At 45.9% G+C, this 22,378-nt stretch overlaps 1 protein-coding gene across 2 annotated transcripts in view; it reads left to right on the top strand.

The window, feature by feature from the left end:
- Window positions 1–2,799: 2,799 nt before the first annotated feature.
- Window positions 2,800–22,378, top strand: part of EFCAB6 (EF-hand calcium binding domain 6) — a 164,755-nt gene continuing 145,176 nt past the window's right edge. For both annotated transcript variants that reach the window (XM_066590371.1, XM_066590370.1), the window contains exons 1-4: window positions 2,800–2,883; window positions 8,677–8,827; window positions 11,328–11,548; window positions 22,001–22,092. In XM_066590371.1, coding sequence (XP_066446468.1) covers window positions 8,683–8,827; window positions 11,328–11,548; window positions 22,001–22,092 — 458 coding nt within the window. In that variant the 5' untranslated portion in view covers window positions 2,800–2,883; window positions 8,677–8,682. The remainder of the gene's footprint in view (window positions 2,884–8,676; window positions 8,828–11,327; window positions 11,549–22,000; window positions 22,093–22,378) is intronic.

Below are 22,378 nucleotides of genomic sequence, written 5' to 3'. Positions count from 1 at the left end.
CTCGAAATTTGGCTCGGGCGTTGATTATGTCATAAATAGGAAAAGCTAATGGGTCCCAACTCGATTATTCAATCATAGCGCAAAAGAATTAGTGTCTAAATTTTACGTACGGAATCTAATTCTCTCACTTCCCGATGTCATTTTATGTAAAGGAATTGTCGCATGATTACCTCCACGTGGTGTTTCCTTGGTAATGCAAAGAATCATGTAAAATGGTGAACATATTTTTTCCCTTGGTATCTCTAAAGTAACCACGACTTCATAAGATTTTCCGAGTGAGCACCAGATAAACACCAGTACCAAATTAACTCGGGCGAAGCCGGGTATATCAGCTAGTAGAGGAATAAAGGTTATATTTTACTTCCATCGTATGCAGCCATGAATTCTCTTCTATTCTTAGTAGCGGATAAGTGGCAGCCAACAAGTGACTCTGGCACCAAATTCATTTGTGCCCCTCACAGCAGCACCACCTGTACAGCCCTAATGGCACATGTGGGGTGTGTAGTTTATGATATGCCACATATCAAGAACTACACCAGTCTGTGCATGGGAGGTGATGCCAGTTTTCGTGTTTTAATTAAGGCCCTCGTAGATCGTGTTTGCAAAACTCACAGTCAGGCCATATTTACACATCCACGCACAGATCTTGCATGCTATACATGAATGGGTTATTACATGAGTGTTTTTTCACCTGAGCCAATAGTGGAAGAGCAAAAAAATCCCAGCATGTCTTCTTTTTGTGCGAGAATAGAACTTGTAATGTGGGGTCTTCCACAGCACACGGGAGTAGGGGAAAAAATGTTATCTGTGACAACCCCTTTAAGTTATAGCATCCCCCTCTGTGGACCTACTTAAGTACATTGTCCCACTCACAAAGTTCTGGCAATAATAGGATCCCCTCTGTCAGTGTGACCAAGGATTTCTGGACACCAGATGCCATGCTGCTTTATTCACAGCTTAACCCAGAAGTAGGGGAACCCTGCCTAATAGTGGGGTAATCGCTCCAATAAGGACGGCCGCACACAAAAACCTCGGATAAATCTGACTCACCCTAGGGGCAAATAGGGAAACAGACAGGGGACACCAGGCAGGGACAGAGCAGATCCAAGCACAGCAAACTACAAACAAGACATAGCTCACACATGGGCATCTGCGTACCCACGGATGGTGGTGATTCAGACATGCAGCGAGCCGGACTCAGTTCACGGGATTCCGTCATGAACCAAGCAGGACTCTGTTCAGAACTACAAGAACAAGGAATACAAACTACTATGCTTCTCTGAAAATAAGACACTGTCTTATAATAATTTTTGCCTCAAAAGAGGCACAGTGTCCTATTATCAGGGGGTGTCTAATAATACTTACCTAGCAGCCAGCATTCGGGTCCCTTGCGCTAGGCTGCAGTGCTGCTGCAGGCTGCCATGTCCTCCCTCACGCCAACAGAGCAGTTCTTCCTGGTAGTAGGGCTTGAATACCCCGCCTCCAGCAAGCTAATGCTGTGATTGGTTAATCGAAAGTCGTCGCTGGATTAACCAATCACAACCATTCAATGATGTCATTCCATGAATGGCTGTGTTTGGTTAATCGAGTGCCGGCTCTCATTGGCTGACGTAGCCTGATTAACCAATCAGAACATTAGCTTGCTGGAAGCGGGGTATTCAAGCCCGCAGGAAGAACCCGACTGTATGGCGCTCCGAAGCAGACGGACGGTCACCGCACCTGCTCTAACAAAGGGGCATCGGACGAAGAGGCTTCAGTTTGTACAGCAGTGTCAGATTTGGACCCCCGCTGTTGATTGAAGGCTTGACTTCTCCAATAAGTCACCTTTTCTGCTTAATTGAACGGATGTGGCAATAAGCCGCGAACAATTGACGCCCTCAATGACCCAATGCGGCGGGCGGTTGCTGTCAGTACTGTCATATTACCAGATGTCTTCGCCAATATGCAAAGAGTTCTTAGATGACGGAGGCGCCATTTTCAGCAGATGCTCTTGCCAACATATAAGGTCATACCTCCCAACCTTCAAACAACGAAAAAAAGGGACAATTGTAGCAGCGCACTTAACGCCACTGCATATTTTTACGCACAGCTTTGCCGTCTGTATCCCATAACAGTGCCCTTCAGTGACCCCCTCACGGTAATAATAATAATAATGCCCCTTGTGGCCATGTTTAGTAATAATTCATGTCATGTTCACTAACGCTAAGTCGGGGGACTGGATGTAGTGATCACGTGACATTGTGTTTGTCATGTGATCTACCTGGAAGCACACTGGGGGCCGGCAGGCGGACTGCAGAGGAAACATTGCAAAGTTATTGAGGAATATTTGGGTTCCCTAGTGGGAGAATCACCCTGTATAATATATATGATATAATATAGCGTTGTAACGTAAAATGATATAGCATAATATATGATAACATAATGGAAAATAATACTGTATAATATAACCGAAAATGATATAATATTGTATAAGATGGCATCATATAACGTTATATAATGGAACATGATGGTGTAATATAACATGATATAATACAGCATGGGATAATATAACGTTATATAGTAGAGATGGAACATGACAGAACATAAAGTGATATAATACAGCATGACATGACATAAGAGATGATATTAAACTATACATATAACATTACTAGTTACTTCTGGCTCCTCTACCAGTAAGGTCCCGCCCTCTCTCCATGGAAACACGTCCGCCAAAAGAAAAGTTGCTTCTCTCATCCACGTGACGTTTTTGACCAATCAGTACGCCAGAGCCGGTTGCCACAGAAACAGCGTCTTGGAAACACTGTGATGCCGGATGCGGAGTGGCCGGTAACTGGCACATAGAAGTAACGGGTCCGCATCCCGCTGAGCCCGGGTAGCACTCAGGTAATACTACTCCCGTGAACGCACTATGGCGCCGGTCAGTGCAGCCTGTGCCTGCGGGTAGCTGCGGCTCCACCTCCAGCTGTCCGGTTCGTTATCTGCTCTCTCTGCCAGAGAAGCGCGGTTCCCACAGCAACCAATCAGATTCCAGCTTTTATGTTGTCAGCGCAGGTTAGAGCATAGAAAGAGCGATGTGATTGGTTGTAAGAGCTTCAGTGTGCGGCAGCAGGAGGCCCTCTTGTTAATCTGTATGGACGTGTAATGTTGTATGCCATTCTTGTGTGAGGTGGGGGATCCGGTAGTACAGGGGGCTGCAGACAGCGCTCACCAGTCACCGGGACATAAGTACCTCAGGAATTAGGTGTGGTGTACTGGGAGGGGGCAGAGTCAGGGGGATGCATGTGACCCTACCTCATAGTAATAGGGCCCCTCAGTGACCCCACCTCATAGTAATAGGGCCCCTCAATGACCACACCTCAAAGTAATAGTGCCCCACAGTGACCCCACCTCACAGTAATAGTGCCCCCCAGTGACCCCACCTCACAGTAATAGTGCCCCACAGTGACCCCACCTCACAGTAATAATGCCCCACAGTGACCCCACCTCACAGTAATAGTGCCCCACAGTGACCCCACCTCACAGTAATAGTGCCCCACAGTGACCCCACCTCACAGTAATAGTGCCCTACAGTGACCCCACCTCACAGTAATAGTGCCCTCCAGTGACCCCACCTCACAGTAATAGTGCACTCAGTGACCCCACCTCACAGTAATAGTGCCCTCCAGTGACCCCACCTCACAGTAATAGTACCCCTCAGTGACCCCACCTCACAGTAATAGTAATAGTGCCCCACAGTGACCCCACCTCAAAGTAATAGTGCCCCCCAGTGACCCTACCTCACAGTAATAGTGCCCCACAGTGACCCTACCTCATAGTAATAGGGCCCCTCAGTGACCTACCTCACAGTAATAGTAATAGTGCCCCACAGTGACCCCACCTCAAAGTAATAGTGCCCTCCAGTGACCCCACCTAGCAGTAATAGTGCGCTCAGTGACCCCATCTCACAGTAATAGTGCCCCCCAGTGACCCCACCTCACAGTAATAGTGCCCCCAGTGACCCCACCTCACAGTAATAGTGCTCCCCAGTGACCTCACCTCACAGTAATAATGCCTTTCAGTGATCTCACCTCACAGTAATAGTGCCCCCCAGTGACCCCACCTCACAGTAATAGTGCCCCCCAGTGACCCCGCTCACAGTAATAGTGCCCCCCAGTGACCCCCACCTCACAGTAAAAGTGCCCCACAGTGACCCCACCTCACAGTAATAGTGCCCTCCAGTGACCCCACCTCACAGTAATAGTGCCCCACAGTGACCCCACCTCAAAGTAATAGTGCCCTCCAGTGACCCCACCTCACAGTAATAGTGCCCTCCAGTGACCCCACCTCACAGTAATAGTGCCCTCCAGCGACCCCACCTCACAGTAATAGTGCCCCACAGTGACCCCACCTCACAGTAATAGTGCTCCCCAGTGACCCCACCTCACAGTAATAGTGCTCCCCAGTGACCCCACCTCACAGTAATAGTGCCCCACAGTGACCCCACCTCACAGTAATAGTGCCCCACAGTGACCCCACCTCACAGTAATTGTGCTCCCCAGTGACCCCACCTCATAATAATAGTGCCCCACAGTGACCCCACCTCACAGTAATAGTGCCCCACAGTGACCCCACCTCACAGTAATAGTGTCCCACAGTGACCCCACCTCACAGTAATAGTGCCCCACAGTGACCCCACCTCACAGTAATAGTGCCCCCCAGTGACCCCACCTCACAGTAATAGTGCCCCCCAGTGACCCCACCTCACATTAATAGTGCCCCCCAGTGACCCCACCTCACAGTAATAGCGCCCTCCAGTGACCCCACCTCACAGTAATAGTGCCCTCCAGTGACCCCACCTCACAGTAATAGTGCCCTCCAGTGACGCCACCTCACAGTAATAGTGCCCTCCAGTGACCCCACCTCACAGTAATAGTGCCCCACAGTGACCCCACCTCACAGTAATAGTGCACTCAGTGACCCCACCTCACAGTAATAGTGCCGTCCAGTGACCCCACCTCACAATAATAGTGCCCTCCAGTGACCCCACCTCACAGTAATAGTGTCCCCCAGTGACCCCACCTCACAGTAATAATGCCTTTCAGTGATCTCACCTCACAGTAATAGTGCCCTCCAGTGACCCCACCTCACAGTAATAGTGCCCCCCAGTGACCCCACCTCACAGTAATAGTGACCCCCAGTGACCCCACCTCACAGTAATAGTGCCCCCCAGTGACCCCACCTCACAGTAATAGCGCCCTCCAGTGACCCCACCTCACAGTAATAGTGCCCTCCAGTGACGCCACCTCACAGTAATAGTGCCCTTCAGTGACCCCACCTCACAGTAATAGTGCCCCACAGTGACCCCACCTCACAGTAATAGTGCCCCACAGTGACCCCACCTCACAGTAATAGTGCCCTCCAGTGACCCCAGCTCACAGTAATAGTGCACTCAGTGACCCACTCACAATTCTAGTATATCTCTAGATAATAGTCAAACACCTGCTCTATACAGTGATAGTGATTACAGTGCAGTTACCTCCACTGCTGTTGTCTTCTCGTATTGTCATCCATTACTTACTAATAGCATATCCTGTGTGGCCCCACTTATTTTCCCTTTTGTGGTCCCACTTGATAGTGCCCTGCCCCCTCTCCTCCCCTTCTTTTCATGATGAGGCAGATTAACCCCTACATTACTCACACACTGTGGCCCTGGTATTCCCCGCTCTTCATACACATCCTGACAGCAAGGTGTCAGTGGCCGGCACCAGAGCGTATAAGTAATGTAGGGGTACCAATACTAATCATGTATAGAGTTTTTGGAGTGGGGCCGGCGGCAATGAGGATCAGAACGAGAGAGATTGCAGGACGTGCAATACAGAATACAGCCCCAAACTATATACAAGTAATCTATTCACCGCGGCATCTGATAAGTGGCATCACCCCGTCTAAAGGCCCAGTGATGTCCTATGAACCTGCCATGTGGGCGTCTAATGTAAAAGCCCTAAGGCTCATTTATGGGATATCACTGATGACGTCCCTGCTGGCCTCTCATTGGTTGCAGCAGTCACATGAGTAAACAACCCATAAAAAGTGGCTCACCAGGCCCTCATCTCCTCAAAGGTTACTTTATTGTACTCAAAGGTGATGACAAGTCCCCTTTAACCTCATCGGGATGCTGGGACATGACAAGAAAAGTTTTGTGTACACAAGGCATCCCAGAAATACTGATTAACTGAAACACATTTGCAGGTCCAAAATGTCTTTCGATGTTGTGCTTTCTTATTGGCGGCTACAGTAAACATTTAGTGAAAGTGATTGCTGCTAAAGGAGGATCCTTTTCTGCAATCTCCTAAAACAGGGTTAGGCCATAACAAAGAAGGCTGGCACCACACTCTTAGAAAGCTGTCAAAAAGAAAATCTGTCTTTGTTGCCCACAGCAACCAATCACATTACAGCTTTCTTTTTTTATACTGCTGAGGTAAAATTAAAGCTTGGGTACTTGGCTGTCAGACACAACCGAGAACCCTGAGAGGAGTGTCTTCTTTTTTCCAGCCTACATAGTGCTCAATAAGCACTATGCCTTCAATAGAGGAAGCTGCCATATTCCATATTGGACCTAGTGATCACGTGATCGCCGGTGAGCTTCGGCATGACAGAGCTTCTGGGTTTATGCAGACCACAGCCTGGCTCTGCCAATGACTACTGTCAGTATATGGAGATGTTTTTCCCTGTAACTGCTGCTCCCATAGATGTCCTGGATACAGTGGAAAACTGCAAAATAAAAAAAAATGTGAATGTCCTCTAGAGGTCTAATACGATGTCATGGGGACATATATGTAATAAAACCCCTCTAGAATAAAATACAAATATATTTAATTAAAATAAACCCTTAATCACCCACTCCAACTGTCTGAGACTACAAATTTTATATCAAAACATCCAAAACAAAATCGGAGATCCATGCCTGTACTTTATTTCAGTGTTCGTGTACTGATTTTATAACGAAAGAGCTATAAGTTACATTCAACTTTTTATAAACTTTACTCATAATTAAAAAAAACAGCCCTATAAATGCAGTAAAAGTAACTTAGATGGCAAAAGAAAAGAATAGGGCCATAAAACCGCCAAACACATAAAATCAATTGAAACAGTCTAGTAATTTAAAACCAAAACAGTTTGATCTCCAAGGGATTAAATAGGCCCCAAATCCGGTGCTATTTAATATAATTTCATACATTTATAGAGATCAGAGCTTCTCTTTTTTTTACAGAGCTACAAATATCCCAACTAAATAATACAATTATCTCTGACTGCAGCCACCACTAGGGGGAGCTCAGGAGCTTACTGAAGACAGATATACTATTGAGTTCAGTGGAAGCTGTATAAATTCATATGCAGGTAGCTGCCTTTAGTGGAAGGGCTTCAGGGGACTTGGGGCTGCAGTCAGAAAAATGGAGTTCTGACTTTGATAAAGACGTATCATGAAATTAATCAGTAATTATAAGTCCCTGAGTTCTACTCTTCTGTCCAGCTGCTTACACAGCTTTGTCTTAGTTATATCTGTTCCTAGGAAAGCTGAGTGACAACTTGAATAGTCGAAGTGATGTAAAGGGCTCTAGTTAAAGGGCTTGTGCCAAGAGGGTTGCACTATTAGACCATATCAATGTCATAGAGGGTTTCCCCCACATGACCAAGAACTAAGACCTAGTGCTGTTTTGTATTTATTCATGTGATTGGCCATCCTGTAATGCTACATTTCCTTTGCAGCAGCCATGCCAAAATCAGCTAATTGCTAGGACTACCAAGGCCAGAATCCATGGTGATCAGCTGATCGCCTCAGACCTTACATTCTGGGTGGGGTTATACATGTTGGCATTTCTGATCAGTCTGTTATAGTAAACAGTTGTATTTGCCATAATATAAAAATCCTGGATCATCTTTTCTTAGAACCTTTCTTAGATTATGTTGTTACTCTGTTATTCCTCCTGGAAATGTATTAATAAATTGGACAGACTGTGTTGGGACACACCGCAAACTGGTTACACCCAGTTGGAAATGTAACCATCATTTCCAAGAGGAATAACAGAGGAATAGAACAATGCAGAATTCTAAGAAAAAAATGATTATATTAATTTATGGGGGAAGTTTGTTTAGTTATTTTATGGGGAATATTATTATTTAGGGCCTCCTTTGAGCTGTATGACAGCCCCAGAGAATATTACAATGGCAGCCATATTGGCTGTCATCAAGGTTTCCCATAAGAAGAACTGGCTGAACAGAATTTTTAATAACTTGACAGAAGAAGAGGACGACTGAAGGACGTATATTTATTGCCTTTTTTTTCCTTTTGCGTTTCCTCCTGTGACAAGGTCCCGCACGTTTCCCCGGCAGTCTGGAGATATTCCTCCATTTTCAGGTCTTGCTGTAATTGACAGCACTTTAATGTAAGACTCCTTTGTGTCAATCACAGGCTTTGTGAAGACGTTCTCTCGCGCAGAGGTTTCAGAAGTTAAATTGTAACATATAAAGACATAATAAAATTCTTCAGGCAACAAAATGAATTACGACGAGCGAGAAATGAAATGCGCGCGACGTCTCCCAGATGACTAATTTTGCTTATTGGCAATTAATTCCGTATTATTTCACTTAATGTATCATTCAGAGTTTTACTTGTTGTTCTGTATTTTCTTCTGACAGACAAACATGCAATCCAAAATAATAAATTCCGGCAGCTTTACCGAATTGCGTCCTCTCACACGAGGCGTCATCTTTACTGGTCGACCATATTCTACTCCTTGCCGGACTTTGTCTCAAAGCAGCAGTTCATCGTCTTTGAGATCTTCTCTGCGTAAGTTTTACAGATTTATCTTTTATATTCCAAAATATCAAAAAAATTGCAATTGCGACAAAGAAATACACAAATTTCAAGAAATTACAATTTGCAAAAAAAAAAAAGCCACAATTTTGCCTGTTGACCCAACATTTTTTTCTCCTGACTTCCTCTGTGACATCTACCAATAGATCTGCCACGTCCATCCTGGACTCGCTGGATCTGTCACGCGTTGATCTACCAGAAATTCATATAAACAAGAATGGAACAAAAATATGGGAAACACTGTCCCTATGCAAACATACACTGGGAAGGGCCCTGCCTAAAAGCAGGGCGATCGCCCTGATAAGGACGACCCTGACCGCATACCTCGGTCACTAGTTGACCCTAAGTGGGGACAAGAAACAAAACTAGAAAACCAAAATAACAATGAAAACAAATGCAGTACTTAGCTTTACGCTGCAGCAAATAACTGAATGATCCAGCAGGAACCTTCTGACTGCTAGCTCAGTCAGGGAGAGACTGAGAATCAACCACAGTTCAGCTCAGTCTCCAGCCAGGTTAAATAGCCCAAGTAATCATCCCCAGGTGCGACCGAGCACGTCACACCAAGTAGCACACCTAGTGAGCCAGAAACATCTCCAAAACCAACACCAGACTATCAGCAAGGCAGCAATCCAAGAACCGCCGCAACAATACCTCCCCTTTCAGAAGGGGCCCCAGGACCCGTAGGACCAAGTCGATTCGGATTCAGGCTGTGAAAATTTTGTCCGCATGGACATCTGCTGCCAGTACCCATGTCCTCTCCTCAGGGCCATCTCCTCTCCTCAGGGCCATAGCCACGCCAATGCACTAAATACTGTAGTGATCTCCTAACCAGATGAAAGTTCACTATGCGACTTATCTCAAAATAAATATCCCCATCAACCCCAACCGGGGCTGGCAGAGATTAACCATTTCCTGAGTCAACAAACTTCTTTAACAGAGACTTATGAAACACATTATTTATTCTTATCGAACCAGGAATCTCCAAACGGAAGGACACAGGGTTAATTTTTCCAATGATTCTGAACGGGCCAATAAAACATGGACCTAACTTAATAGACTGCTGTTTGATTTTTATGTTCTTAGTTGACAACCATACAAAGTCTCCCACCAAGAAGTTAGTCTCCTTAGAACATCTATTATCTGCCACCCACTTAAAATTTTTAACCGTCCTTAGAAAAGGGACCAAAACATGGATGAAACCCATAATTACAAAAGAAAGATAACATCCCTACATTCCCAACCAAGAGCAAACAAAACGTCAACAAACTGGACCCCACGGTCAGAGACGATATTTGCTGGTAACCCGTGCAATCTCACAATGTAAGTAATGAACAATCTGAACAAGGTTTTAGCATTGGGAAGAGCCACAAAATGATACATCTTGCTAAAACGATCTACCACAACCCAGATGACAGTATTACCTTCAGAAAGCAGCAAATCCATAGACAAATGATTCCAAAGTCTCACTGGTGACGGCAAAGGCATCAACCTCCCGGCAGGGGCCGTTTGAGGCGATTTTGTTTTGGCACAAACCTCACAATGTGGTGGTCGGGAGGATAGAAATAGCCGGGTGCCTTGTACTACGCTGTTACTGTAACTCACATAGAAGCCAATGGGAGTAATGCAGACAGAGCAGTGCAAACAACGCTGTTTCTGTAACTCTGGAACTGCGTTAACAGCGTAGCTCAGCCGAGCTTGGCTATTTCCCTCGGCCCGACCACCCCATTATCAGCGGTGTTCCATGTTTGGCTGAAGTGGGAACAACCCTTCAATGAAGAATATTTTTTAGTCATGTTATTAGCCAAAGGTAAGTTCACTGGTCAAGTCGTCACTTACTTTTTGAGATACAGCGTCGCCACTCACATTTATCTACTAGAGAAAGAATGGCGGTAGAGAGAACCCAGTTTCATTTAGCTGATTTCTCAGGGTAGGTTTGGGTCTCAGTGGTTGACCTGTCACCAATCATATTCTCATTGCCTATCTAATTAATATGCCTCACAGGTGTTTTTATGGGTAAGTACCTGTCTTGGATCCCCCACTTTGATCAAAGAGTCGATTCTACTCTGGAACAACTCAACACAACAATGTATTACCTGGCCCATTATTGGATGACCATTGCATGGCAATAACAGCTGACTGCCAAGGCTTAGAGAATATGGGCAACAGTGAAGTTATAGAAGGTGCAGAGATAGCTGTCACACCCAGACCCTGGTCCCTATGTGAACCCCATGGCCTTTCTGCCATATAAGAACACATCAGCATTATAAATGACACATGGTAGGTGGTGGTGTCTGTTACGGATTTGGCACAAACACCTAGAAGCTTCAATGTATGCCTCCAAATTCAGGCCCAATGCGGTCATTAGAGTAGCTTCAACATAAAAGGGGGGTGTTCTTCAGTGATAGGACATATTCCCTTTTCTGTATAATATTGCTTTTTTGTTGTGATTATTTCTGTTTTATCTTTGAAGGGTCTTCAGTCATCTCTGTGCCGGACCCCAACTTATCAGGACAAGACATTGAGAAGATATTATACCAGAGGGTCAATGAGATTCAGGAAGACGTGAAGAATGCATTTTTGGCATTGGACGTCGATCAGACGTTCACGGTTACCAAAGGCCAGCTGTACCGAGTTCTGAAAAACTTTATCATAGCTCTCACTCAACCGCAGTATGAGGAGCTGTTAACGAAGGTGAGCAGTTAGAACAGTATTGTGCTTATTTCCGGTGCTGTGGTTACACTGGCAGTCCACCAAATTTCAACCATTCACCAGACTAGGGTTGTTTCCTTCGAGGAAAGGGTTTTCTGTAGAAGTCCCTCAGAAGATGTTTTCATCCAACGGAACCTGTCAGGTCCTATAAGCACTATAAACTAATAATAATTCATCGATATTCCTATAATGCCAACATATTCCGTAGCACAAATCAGAGCGTCCATGTACAGACAAAATCAGACATTACAAATATGACACTAATGAACAATTCGTAAGCTCTTGCGATTCAGTTCCTCACTCCTCAAACTATGAGGAAATACAGATGACACAGGAGGTACAAGTGCTTGTTCTGTACAATGGTCAGGCCATTTTTATATAAATAGTGTAATATACATAAAAGCTGTATGAGCCGATCACCAACCGGTATCTGGTTTGTACAGATATGAGGTGTATAGTGGGGGATGCAGTGATCAGGTTCTGAGAGAGTATATATAGAAGTGGAAGAAATGGAGAAGAGTTAAATTAGGGGATGTCATAGACCTCCCTAAAGAAAAGCAGTTTTAGGGCACTCTTAAAAATGTGGGTATTACGAATAAATCTGATTGTCTTGGGTAGCGCATTCCAGAGAACTGCTGTAGCTGGAGAAAAGTTTTGGAGGCGAGCATGTGAGGTTAAGATTATGAAGGAACTCGTCTAAAACCATTAGCAGATTAGAGAGCATGGATAGGGCAGTAGACAGAGATGAGGGAGGAGATATAAGGTGGTGTAATACTGGGGAACTTGATGGATGTCATTCTATAGTTGAGGGGCAACAACTGATGTGACTGGCACAGTGTGGATGTATTGGGGCAGTGACCGGCACAGGGTAGAGGCATTTGTGTAGTGACTGGCACAAGTAGAGGCATCAGTGTAGTAAGTGTTACAGAGTAGAGGTATCAGTGAAGTGACTGCCACAGGGTAGAGGCATCAGTGTAGTGACTGCCACAGGGTAGAGGCATCAGTGTAGTGACTGACACAGGGTAGAGGCATCAGTGTAGTGACTGACACAGGGTAGAGGCATCAGTGTAGTGACTGACACAGGGTAGAGGCATCAATGTAGTTACTGACACAGGGTAGAGGCATCGGTGTAGTGACTGGCACAGGGTAGAGGCATCGGTGTAGTGACTGGCACAGGGTAGAGAATCATAGAATGGTAGCGTTGGAAGGGACCTCCAGGGTCAATGGGTTCAACCCCCTGCTCAGTGCAGGATTCACTAAATCATCCCAGACAGATGTCTGTCCAGCCTTTGTTTGAACACTTTTATTGAAGGAGAACTCACCACCTCCCATGGTAACCGCTTCCACTCATTGATCACCCTCACAGTCAGAAAGTTTTTTCTAATATCTAATCTGTGTCTCCTCCCTTTCAGTTTCATCCCATTGCTTCTAGTTTTTCCTTGTGCAAATAAAAATAGGGCTGATCCCTCTGCACTGTGGCCCTTCAGATATTTGTAGACCACTATTAAGTCTCCTCTCAGCCTTCTTTTTAGCAAGCTTTAACCGTTCCTCATAGGACATGATTTGCAGACCACTCACCATCTTGGTAACTCTACTCTGAACTTGCTCCAGTTTGTCTATGTCTTTTTTAAAGTGGGGTGCCCAGAACTGGACACAGTATTCCAGATGAGGTCGGACTAAGGAAGAGTAGAGGTGATAATGACCTCACGTGATCTAGACTCTATGCTTCTCTTAATACATCCCAGAATTGGGTTTGCCTTTTTGGCTGCTACATCACTTTGCTGACTCATGTTCAGTCTATGATCTATTAGTATACCCAAGTCTTTTTCACAAATGCTGCTGCTTAGCCCAATTCCTCCCTTTCTGTATGTGCTTTCTTCATTTTTCTTGCCCAGATGTAGGACTTTGCATTTCTCCTTGTTAAATACCATTCTGTTAGTCTCCTCCCACTGTTCAAGCTTTTCTAGATCTTTTTGAATACTCTCTCTCTCTTCCCTAGTCTTAGCTATCCCACCTAGCTTTGTGTCGTCAGCAAATCTTATCAGTTTCCCATCAATTCCCTCCTCCAGATCATTTATAAAAATGTTGAACAACACTGGGCCTAGGACAGAGCCTTGTGGTATCCCACTTGATACATTCTTCCACTTGGATATGCAGCCATTTATGACCACTTTTTGAGTATGATCGCTCAGCCAGTTCTGAATCCACCTAACAGTTGCCTTGTCAATCCCATATTTAGTCATTTTTTCGATAAGTATGGTATGAGATACTTTGTCAAATGCTTTTCTAAAGTCAAGACATACTATATCCACCACATTTCCCTGATCAACCCAGTTGGCGATTCTGTCATAGAAGGAAATTAGATTCATCTGGCTTGACTAGTTTGTTACAAATCTGGTTAATTACATTTTTATCAAAGTACTTGCATACATGCTGTTTAATAATTTGTTCAAGGATCTTTCCCAGTATAGAAGTCAGGCTTACAGGTCTGTAGTTTCCTGAATCCACCCAATTCCATTTTTTGAGGATAGGGACAACATTTGCCCCTCTCCAATCTTCTGGGACTTCTGTTCTCCAGGAATTTTCAACTTTTGGTCACATGCTCCCATTTCTCTGCTTCTGCAGGTACACTGAACATTTCTTTTCCTTCAACATTTTGAAGAGTTTCTTCTGCTCTGTTAAGGAAATTCCCATCTTCCTTAATGAGCTTCAATGTAGCTATTTGCTCCTGAGAACTTTGCAGCTTTTCCTACAGTAGAAACAAAAGCTTGCATTTCTGGCAGCTGAAGTTTGGCTTTGCCTCTGGTAGGTCTGTAAACATATAGCATACATTGCAGCTCACCAAATGGGTCCTCTCCTTTTCTATGTTGTCAGTTGATGTCCACTTCCAAACTTCTAAAAGTCAAGAATTGTAGTGAAGCTACATTACCTATAAGATCCTACTTAGTGTAGCGTCTGGCGATGTCCTCCAAGCAGCTAGACCCGGCTAATCCTGGCAATCTTCCCGGAATGCACAGAGAATATGCAAATTATATTCCTGCAGCTGCAATCTCTGGTTTGGTCTCCAATCATTAGAAGCATTAGTCTAGTCACTGGTACAGGGTAGAGGCAACAGTGAAGTGAATGCCACAGGGTGGAGGCATCAGTGTAGTGACTGGCACAGAATGGAGGTATCAGTGTAGTGACTGGCACAGGGTGAAGGCATCAGTGTAGTGACCGGCAGAGGGTGGTGGCATTAGTGTAGTGATCGGCACAGGCTGGAGGTATTAGTGCAGTGACTGGCACAGTGTGGAGGCATCAGTCTAGTGACTGCTACAGGGTAGGACCATCAGTGTGCTGACTGGCACAGGATGAAGGCATCGGTGCAGTGACTGGCACAGGATGGAGGCTTCGGTGCAGTGACTGGCACAGGATGGAGGCATCAGTGCAGTGACTAACACAGGGTAGGACCATCGGTGTGGTGACTGGCACAGAATGGAGGTATCAGTGTAGTGACTGGCACAGGGTGAAGGCATCAGTGTAGTGACCGGCAGAGGGTGGTGGCATTAGTGTAGTGATCGGCACAGGCTGGAGGTATTAGTGCAGTGACTGGCACAGTGTGGAGGCATCAGTCTAGTGACTGCTACAGGGTAGGACCATCTGTGTGGTGACTGGCACAGGATGGAGGCATCGGTGCAGTGACTTCTACAGGGTAGGGCCATCAGTGTGGTGTCTGGCACAGGATGGAGGCATCAGTGCAGTGTCTGGCACAGGATGGAGGCATCAGTGCAGTGACTGGCTCAGAATGGAGGCATCAGTGCAGTGACTGGCACAGGATGGAGGTATCAGTGCAGTAACTGGCGCAGAATGCAGGCATCGATGCAGTGACTGGCACAGGATGGAGGTGTCGGTGCAGTGACTGGCACAAGATGGAGGTATCGGTGCAGTGACTGGTACAAGATGGAGGTATTGGCGTAGTGACTGGCACAGGATTGAGGTGTTGGGTTAGTGGCTAGCACAAGATGGAAGTATTGGTGCAGTGACTGGCACGGGCTGGAGTTATCGGTGTAGTGACAGGCATAGGTTGGAGGTATCGGTGCAGTGACAGGCACAGAGTGGACGTATTATGGTAGTGACTGGCATGAGATGGAAGTATCAGTGCAGTGATTTGCACAAGGTGGAGGCATCAGTGTAGTCACTGACACAGGGTGGAGGCATCAGTGTAGTGACTGGCACAGGGTGGAGGCATCAGTGTAGTGACTGGAACACAAGGCCTTAAGCCTGAGGATATGACAAGTGTGCGAGATCTTCAAGATCTGGAAGATGAAGCACTTAGGCCATTAGGGTCAGGTCCCTTCACTAAATCGCGACCCAAGAACACGGCCAATCCTCCACCTATACACTGCCCTCTCCTGGATTCCTTTGAGAAATTGGTCCAGAAGGAGATCAGGAAGATGGAAATGGCAAACCATAATAAATATTCAAACCTGTCTGGTGATTGGTTGATATCCCTTAAAAAATGAGAAAGTGATCCGAATGTGATTGTTAAACCTTTGAATAGGGAGGATATATTGCCCTTATAGACAGAGACAACTACCTCACTATATGCATGGACCTACTAAACAACAGGGAGACATACTGTGTTCTTGGGGCAGATCTGACATTGTTATTTTTGAAAGAACTCTCAGGAATTTAATCGAGAGCATTGGGAGTGGGCCTCATTAGTAAAGATGAGTCCAAAGGTGCACAAAGGGACCAAGCCAATCGTATCCAGTATTGATAATCTGACACAAAATGTCAGTCTTTATTTAGATCAGACCTGAAGGCCCTTTGTTACGGCCCTCCGTCTCATGTTCAGGATACATTGGATGCCCTTAGACAAATATAGGGCATCTGTGTTGAATCCACTACACTGTTGGCTACCATCGATGTGGAGGCCCTCTACAACTTCATTCCACACCATCATGGAGTTGGAGCTGTGGATTACTTTCTCCAACAGAGGAGCACCCACTATAGTGGTCATAATCAGCTTGTGGGTGAGCTACTCATGTTTATTCTCACAACTATTTCACGTTCGGAGGTCATTTCTTCCACCAGCTCAGGGGGATGGCGACGGGGAGCCCCTGTGCCCCGTTGTACGCTAACCTCCTCCTGGACTGGTGGGTGGAGCAACATGTATCTATTGAGGAAAATTCAGAGTGGGTTGACAACATCTCACTCTGGATAAGGTATATCAATAGATATCCCGCTGTTGTGGTCTAGGGATGCATTATCATTTTGGACCTTCATCGATAATGATTTAAGCCTTAGATTCACCTCTGAATGCAACATGACTAGCATATCGTTCTCGGATATTCAAATTAGGAAGGAACATGATGGCACATTGTCCTCAGCGCTCTTCAGGAAAAGTACAGCTACAAACTCACTTTTGGTTTGGGATAGTTACCATTGTTATCCATTGCATCGAGGTATCCCCAAGGGGCAATTTCTGAAAGTCCACAGAAATTGCTCATCTATGAGGAATTTCCAAAGTGAAAGTGCTAAACTATCTGGTAGATTTACGGAGAGGGGATATCCAAGAAAAAATATTCAAACAAGACTATGATTTTTCAGCAGCTCAATCCAGAACAAATCTCCTTGTAGCACAGACAAGGGAACAGACAGAGGTAATCCGTATCATTGGGACATACGATACAGGAGCTCCTCAGGTGCGCAATATCTTCAAACAATTCTGGGACATCTTAAATGATGATCAGGATCTAACGGATGTTCTACTCGATGACCCGGCTATTACATTTAGACGGGGGAGGAGTCTACGGGACAGACTCGTCAAGAGCCATTTACAACCACTTAGAGATTCTACATGGCTGGGTACACACAACTACAGAGAACATATCCCTGTTCTACATGTGCGACATGCCAGTTCATCAATTAAAGAACATCTTTCTCCAGTGCTACTACGACTATAAATTACCAAAATCGGGAATTGATAAACCGTAAGACGGCCAACATCGCATACGTAGCTACATGCACATGTCCTCTTAACTAGATTGGTAAAACCACACAACAATTCCGTCGAAGAATTCTGGCCCATATTGGGAATGTGAGGAGGAAAGAGAACGCACCAATAGCAAAACATATATGGCAGAAACATAATGGAGATGTAAGCCAGAGCAAATTCCAGGACATTGGAGTTGTCAGAACACAGGGCCGGAGAGCAAATACCGATCAGGGGCTTCTCCAAAAAGATTTATAGATTCCGGTCAATTAATTCTGAGGGCCCAAATGAAAGCCTACTATTCAACTGGTTTGTATAGACATCAAGACCCTTAGTATTTCGACCTGAGGACTTAACCACTTTTTGCTCTGGTGGATTAGAAATACCTCAAGCACTGTGTAGGCGACAAGTAAAGCAGATGAAGTATGTATGATGTGTTAATCTTGGATTCATAATATTAGTATTAGAGATGAGCGAGCGTACTCGGATAAGCGGTACTCGCTCGAGTAATTGGCTTTATCCGAGTATCGCTGTGCTCGGGGCTAAAGATTCGGGTGCCGCTGCGGCTGACAGGTGAGTCGCAGCGGGGAGCAGGGGAGAGCGGGCGGGAGAGAAGGAGAGAAAGATCTTACCTCCGTTCCTCCCCGCTCTCCCCTGCAGCTCCCCGCTCCGTGCCGGCACCCAAATCTTTAGCCCCGAGCACAGCGGTACTCGGATAAAGCCAATTACTCGAGCGAGTACCGCTTATCCGAGTACGCTCGCTCATCTCTAATTAGTATCTTATCTCCCATCTACATGTATTTCTTTTCATTCTCTACCTATAGTAGATAAAGAGATATATGCAAATAAACTATGCAAGTCCTTCATTAAAATCTAATGATTCAATGGTATCCTGGGTGCAATACATTTTATCACCATCGGCATCCAATAAATAAAAATAGTGCCCCACCATTCCAAATCTGTCGGAATAGGTAATGCTGTATATCACTGCTATTCCTTCCCAATAGATTTCATTACATTTGCATTATATAAACAATCCCATCACGTACTGAAACTTCTGTAGCTGCCTATAGCCTTGTATAAAACTACAGAAGGTATTCTATCTTTTATTCTTGAACCCGGCTCTACCCTTCCTGAGTACACAGTACTTGGCGCTGCGTCTCAATATGTGATGCATAGGAGACGGATATGCTGTATATACCTATAGTATCGGACCCGGCAGGAGTGCGCATGAGCTAAAGTAGGGCCGGTCGTGGGGAGGGACCACTGATGTCAGTAGCGATTATATGACAGTGGGCGCCATTGTCTGCAGGGACATTGGTCACAGACTCCCGCAATCCCCCCGTGGTTGGGCGGCAGCATGGCAGATCCAGGGATCTCTTTTTATGAAGAGAATGGGCTATTGATTGGCCAATGGGGTATGAGGTACGAAGAGGTGTGTGGTTAGTTACCATGGTAACAACCCATGCGATCTCAATATCACATGATCAGGAGGAGGCTGTCAGTGGCATTACCATGGAGAGCAATATTGATTGGCCACTTGGGACCCCCCTCCCCCCCCAGGAGGCTGTACTGGAATGGCAGAGCTCAGTTGCACTGACAATCCACTATCAGGGCTATCGGTCCTTTATTTATTTTTATTTTGTTTATCTTTTGATTATTTTGCCACTAGACATTTTTTCTTAACAGCCTTAAGAGCAAACAAAGTTGCTGATGCTAGGACTTAGCGATTGAGCCTCTTTATGGGAAAGTACCGCATGACTAGCTCTTTATGGAGAGTGTGGGCTTTTTCAGATGGTAGCCAGCTTATTTATTAACTAAGGAGCAGGTTCTAATTGACATCACTTTGTCCTGACCGTGTCGTAGGATACCCATTTGTATCTGTGGAGAACCACGATCAGGGTATTTTACTTTATGAGGGCATTCGGTCCCTGACGATCATTCCTCTATTGAAACGCGTTGGACCATTAGTGTTAGCAACTAGGTTGGGTCTTCTCAGCCCAGTATCCGGTGGGCCTGATCTGTAGGCCTAATTGGCGCTAAGATTGAACAATATGAGTATAAGAGCATTAGTGCCTGGGTCTTCTAGTCCAAATATTAGTGGGCGGGAACGGTAGACCCAATTGACACACCAAAATTTGCATTTGCTAAATATGCTTTTCAGCTATCAAACCGAAAAGCAATTTACCAACAACCTCTTTTTTCATCTAAGCATATTGGCTTCATCGTCTAGTCATCAATAAGGGCCAGTGTTTATGATACCAGCCTTTCTTTGTTGTGTTTTTGTGCCTGTTTGTTCGTGTATGGGTGGTCTTCTATTAACCCCATTTTTCAGCTAGTATTTAATAAAAATTTATATTTTAAGCGCCTAGTCAGTGAAATTATTGACTAGCACAGGCTGGAGGCCTCAGTGCAGTGACAGGAACAGGGTGGAGGTATCAGTGTAGTGACCGGCACAGGGTGGAGGCATCAGTGTAGTGACTGGCACAGGGTGGAGGTATCGGTGTAGTGACTGGCACAGGGTGGAGACATCAGTGCAGTGACTGGCACAGGGTGGAGGCATCAGTGCAGTGACTGGCACAGGGTGGAGGTATCAGTGTAGTGACTGGCACAGGGTGGAGGTATCAGTGTAGTGACTGGCACAGGGTTGAGGCATCAGTGTAGTGACTGGAACAGGGGGGAGGTATTGGTGTTGTGACTGGCACAGGGTGGAGGTATCAGTGCAGTGACTGGCACAGGGTGGAGGTATCAGTGCAGTGACTGGCACAGGGTGGAGGCATCGGTGCAGTGACAGGAACAGGGTGGAGGCATCGGTGCAGTGACAGGAACAGGGTGGAGGCATCAGTGCAGTGACAGGAACAGGGTGGAGGTATCAGTGTAGTGACTGGCACAGGGTGGAGGCATCAGTGTAGTGACTGGCACAGGGTGGAGGTATCAGTGTAGTGACTGGCACAGGGTGGAGGTATCAGTGTAGTGACTGGCACAGGGTGGAGGTATCAGTGTAGTGACTGGCACAGGGTGGAGGCATCAGTGTAGTGACTGGAACAGGGGGGAGGTATTGGTGTTGTGACTGGCACAGGGTGGAGGTATCAGTGCAGTGACTGGCACAGGGTGGAGGTATCCGTGCAGTGACTGGCACAGGGTGGAGGTATCAGTGTAGTGATTTGTACAGGGTGGAGGCATCAGAGCAGTGACAGGAACAGGGTGGAGGTATTAGTGCAGTGACTGGAACAGGGTGCAGGTGTCAGTGTAGTGTCTGGCACAGGATGGAGGCATTGGTGCAGTGACTGGTACAGGGTGGTGGTATCGGTGTAGTGACTGACACATGGAGGAGGCATTGGTGCAGTGATTGGCACAGGGTGGAGGCATTAGTGTGGTGACTGGCACAGGGTGGAGGTATTGGTGCAGTGACTGGCACAGGATGGAGGTATCAGTGTAGTGACTGGCACAGGGTGGAGGTATCAGTGTAGTGACTGGCACAGGGTGGAGGCATCAGTGTAGTGACTGGCACAGGGTGGAGGTATCGTTGTAGGACAGAAAGAGGAGTCTGGCTGTTGCATTCAGGATGGATTGGAGACTTCAGTGAGGGGGAGACACATTAGTAATGAGCTGCAGAGTCAAGCTTAGAATGAATCAGAGTTATTGCTGTCTCTACAGAAGGGATAGGGGGATTCTGGAGATGTATTTGAGGTGCAGGAAACCAGAGCATACAGTTGTAAAGGAACGATTAGAGTCAAATTAAATTCTTGGGCTCATACGACAGGCGCTGCTGAGTCCGGGGTTGAGCTTTTTATATCCACCTGCCTACCTGCTTTTTTGCTGTCTGCCCAGGAAGCTGCTCCTCGGTCCACGCATCAGACGCATCACCGCACTCAGTTACTATATATGTGTGTAGAGATGAATCCGGAGCATGGACAGAGCAGTGGCTTCCCTAGTGCACAGCAGGTATGTATACAAGGCACACCCCTGGACTCGGGGGCCCCTGTCCTGGGATCCAATAACTTTATGGTGCCTAGAGGACCTGACAGGTTCACTTTAAGATCGGTGGCATTCCTAGTGAATGGACCACCACTGATCAGCAGGTTATCACCTATCCTGTAGATAGCAATGAGACAACCACTTTAAGAGACCGTAGTCTAGGTAGCTCTAGACTTACAGAGGACCTGCCATCTCTGCTGACATGTCTGCTTTAGTAAATACTTGCATTCCTCATAAAATAGTAGTTCGGGAGCAAATTGTCATTGTGCCGTTCCTCCGTTATTCCTCCTAGAAATGTTAAAAGGTCTGACGGTGACTTGCAGGAATGCTGCCTTCCAATAGATGGCACTCCAGAGGCGTTGTTCCATCTTCCCATTTGGTAGTAAAAATGCTGGAATCAGAAACCCGGAGTCTTTGCACTACTGTACTGAATTTGTAGTTTTTGCTCCAAAGTAAGACAACTGCTCTTCTGTCCTCAGATCCCCGTCCTTGATAACGGCACAATCCCATATCTAGAGTTCCTGGCACTATTCGTCCGAGCTGGCAGCAGTGCGGCCCAGGTGAAGAGGAGGTATGTGGACCAGAATGTCCCTTCTTTTGTTCACTAGTCACTAGGAAAGCAACTTGTAACAAAAGCAAGTTTAATATCTGGCATTGTTCTTTGTTCCACCCTGGCGATTATTCAGATATTGCCTCCATTGAATCTATAGAAATGCTCCTGATTTACCACCCGCTGCATGAAATAGTCCGCAGGTGGTAACACAGGTACATGAAGAAACAAGCAACATGGCAACACAGTGTTTACAGGAAACAACTGTAGACACTTGGAGCTGTCCATGGTACAACACCGCCAAGTA

This window comes from Eleutherodactylus coqui, chromosome 2 (genome assembly GCF_035609145.1).
Source record: "Eleutherodactylus coqui strain aEleCoq1 chromosome 2, aEleCoq1.hap1, whole genome shotgun sequence".
Classification (NCBI taxonomy): domain Eukaryota; kingdom Metazoa; phylum Chordata; class Amphibia; order Anura; family Eleutherodactylidae; genus Eleutherodactylus; species Eleutherodactylus coqui.
Note: the sequence above shows the minus strand (reverse complement) of the source record. Positions and strands in the feature narration are given on the sequence as shown.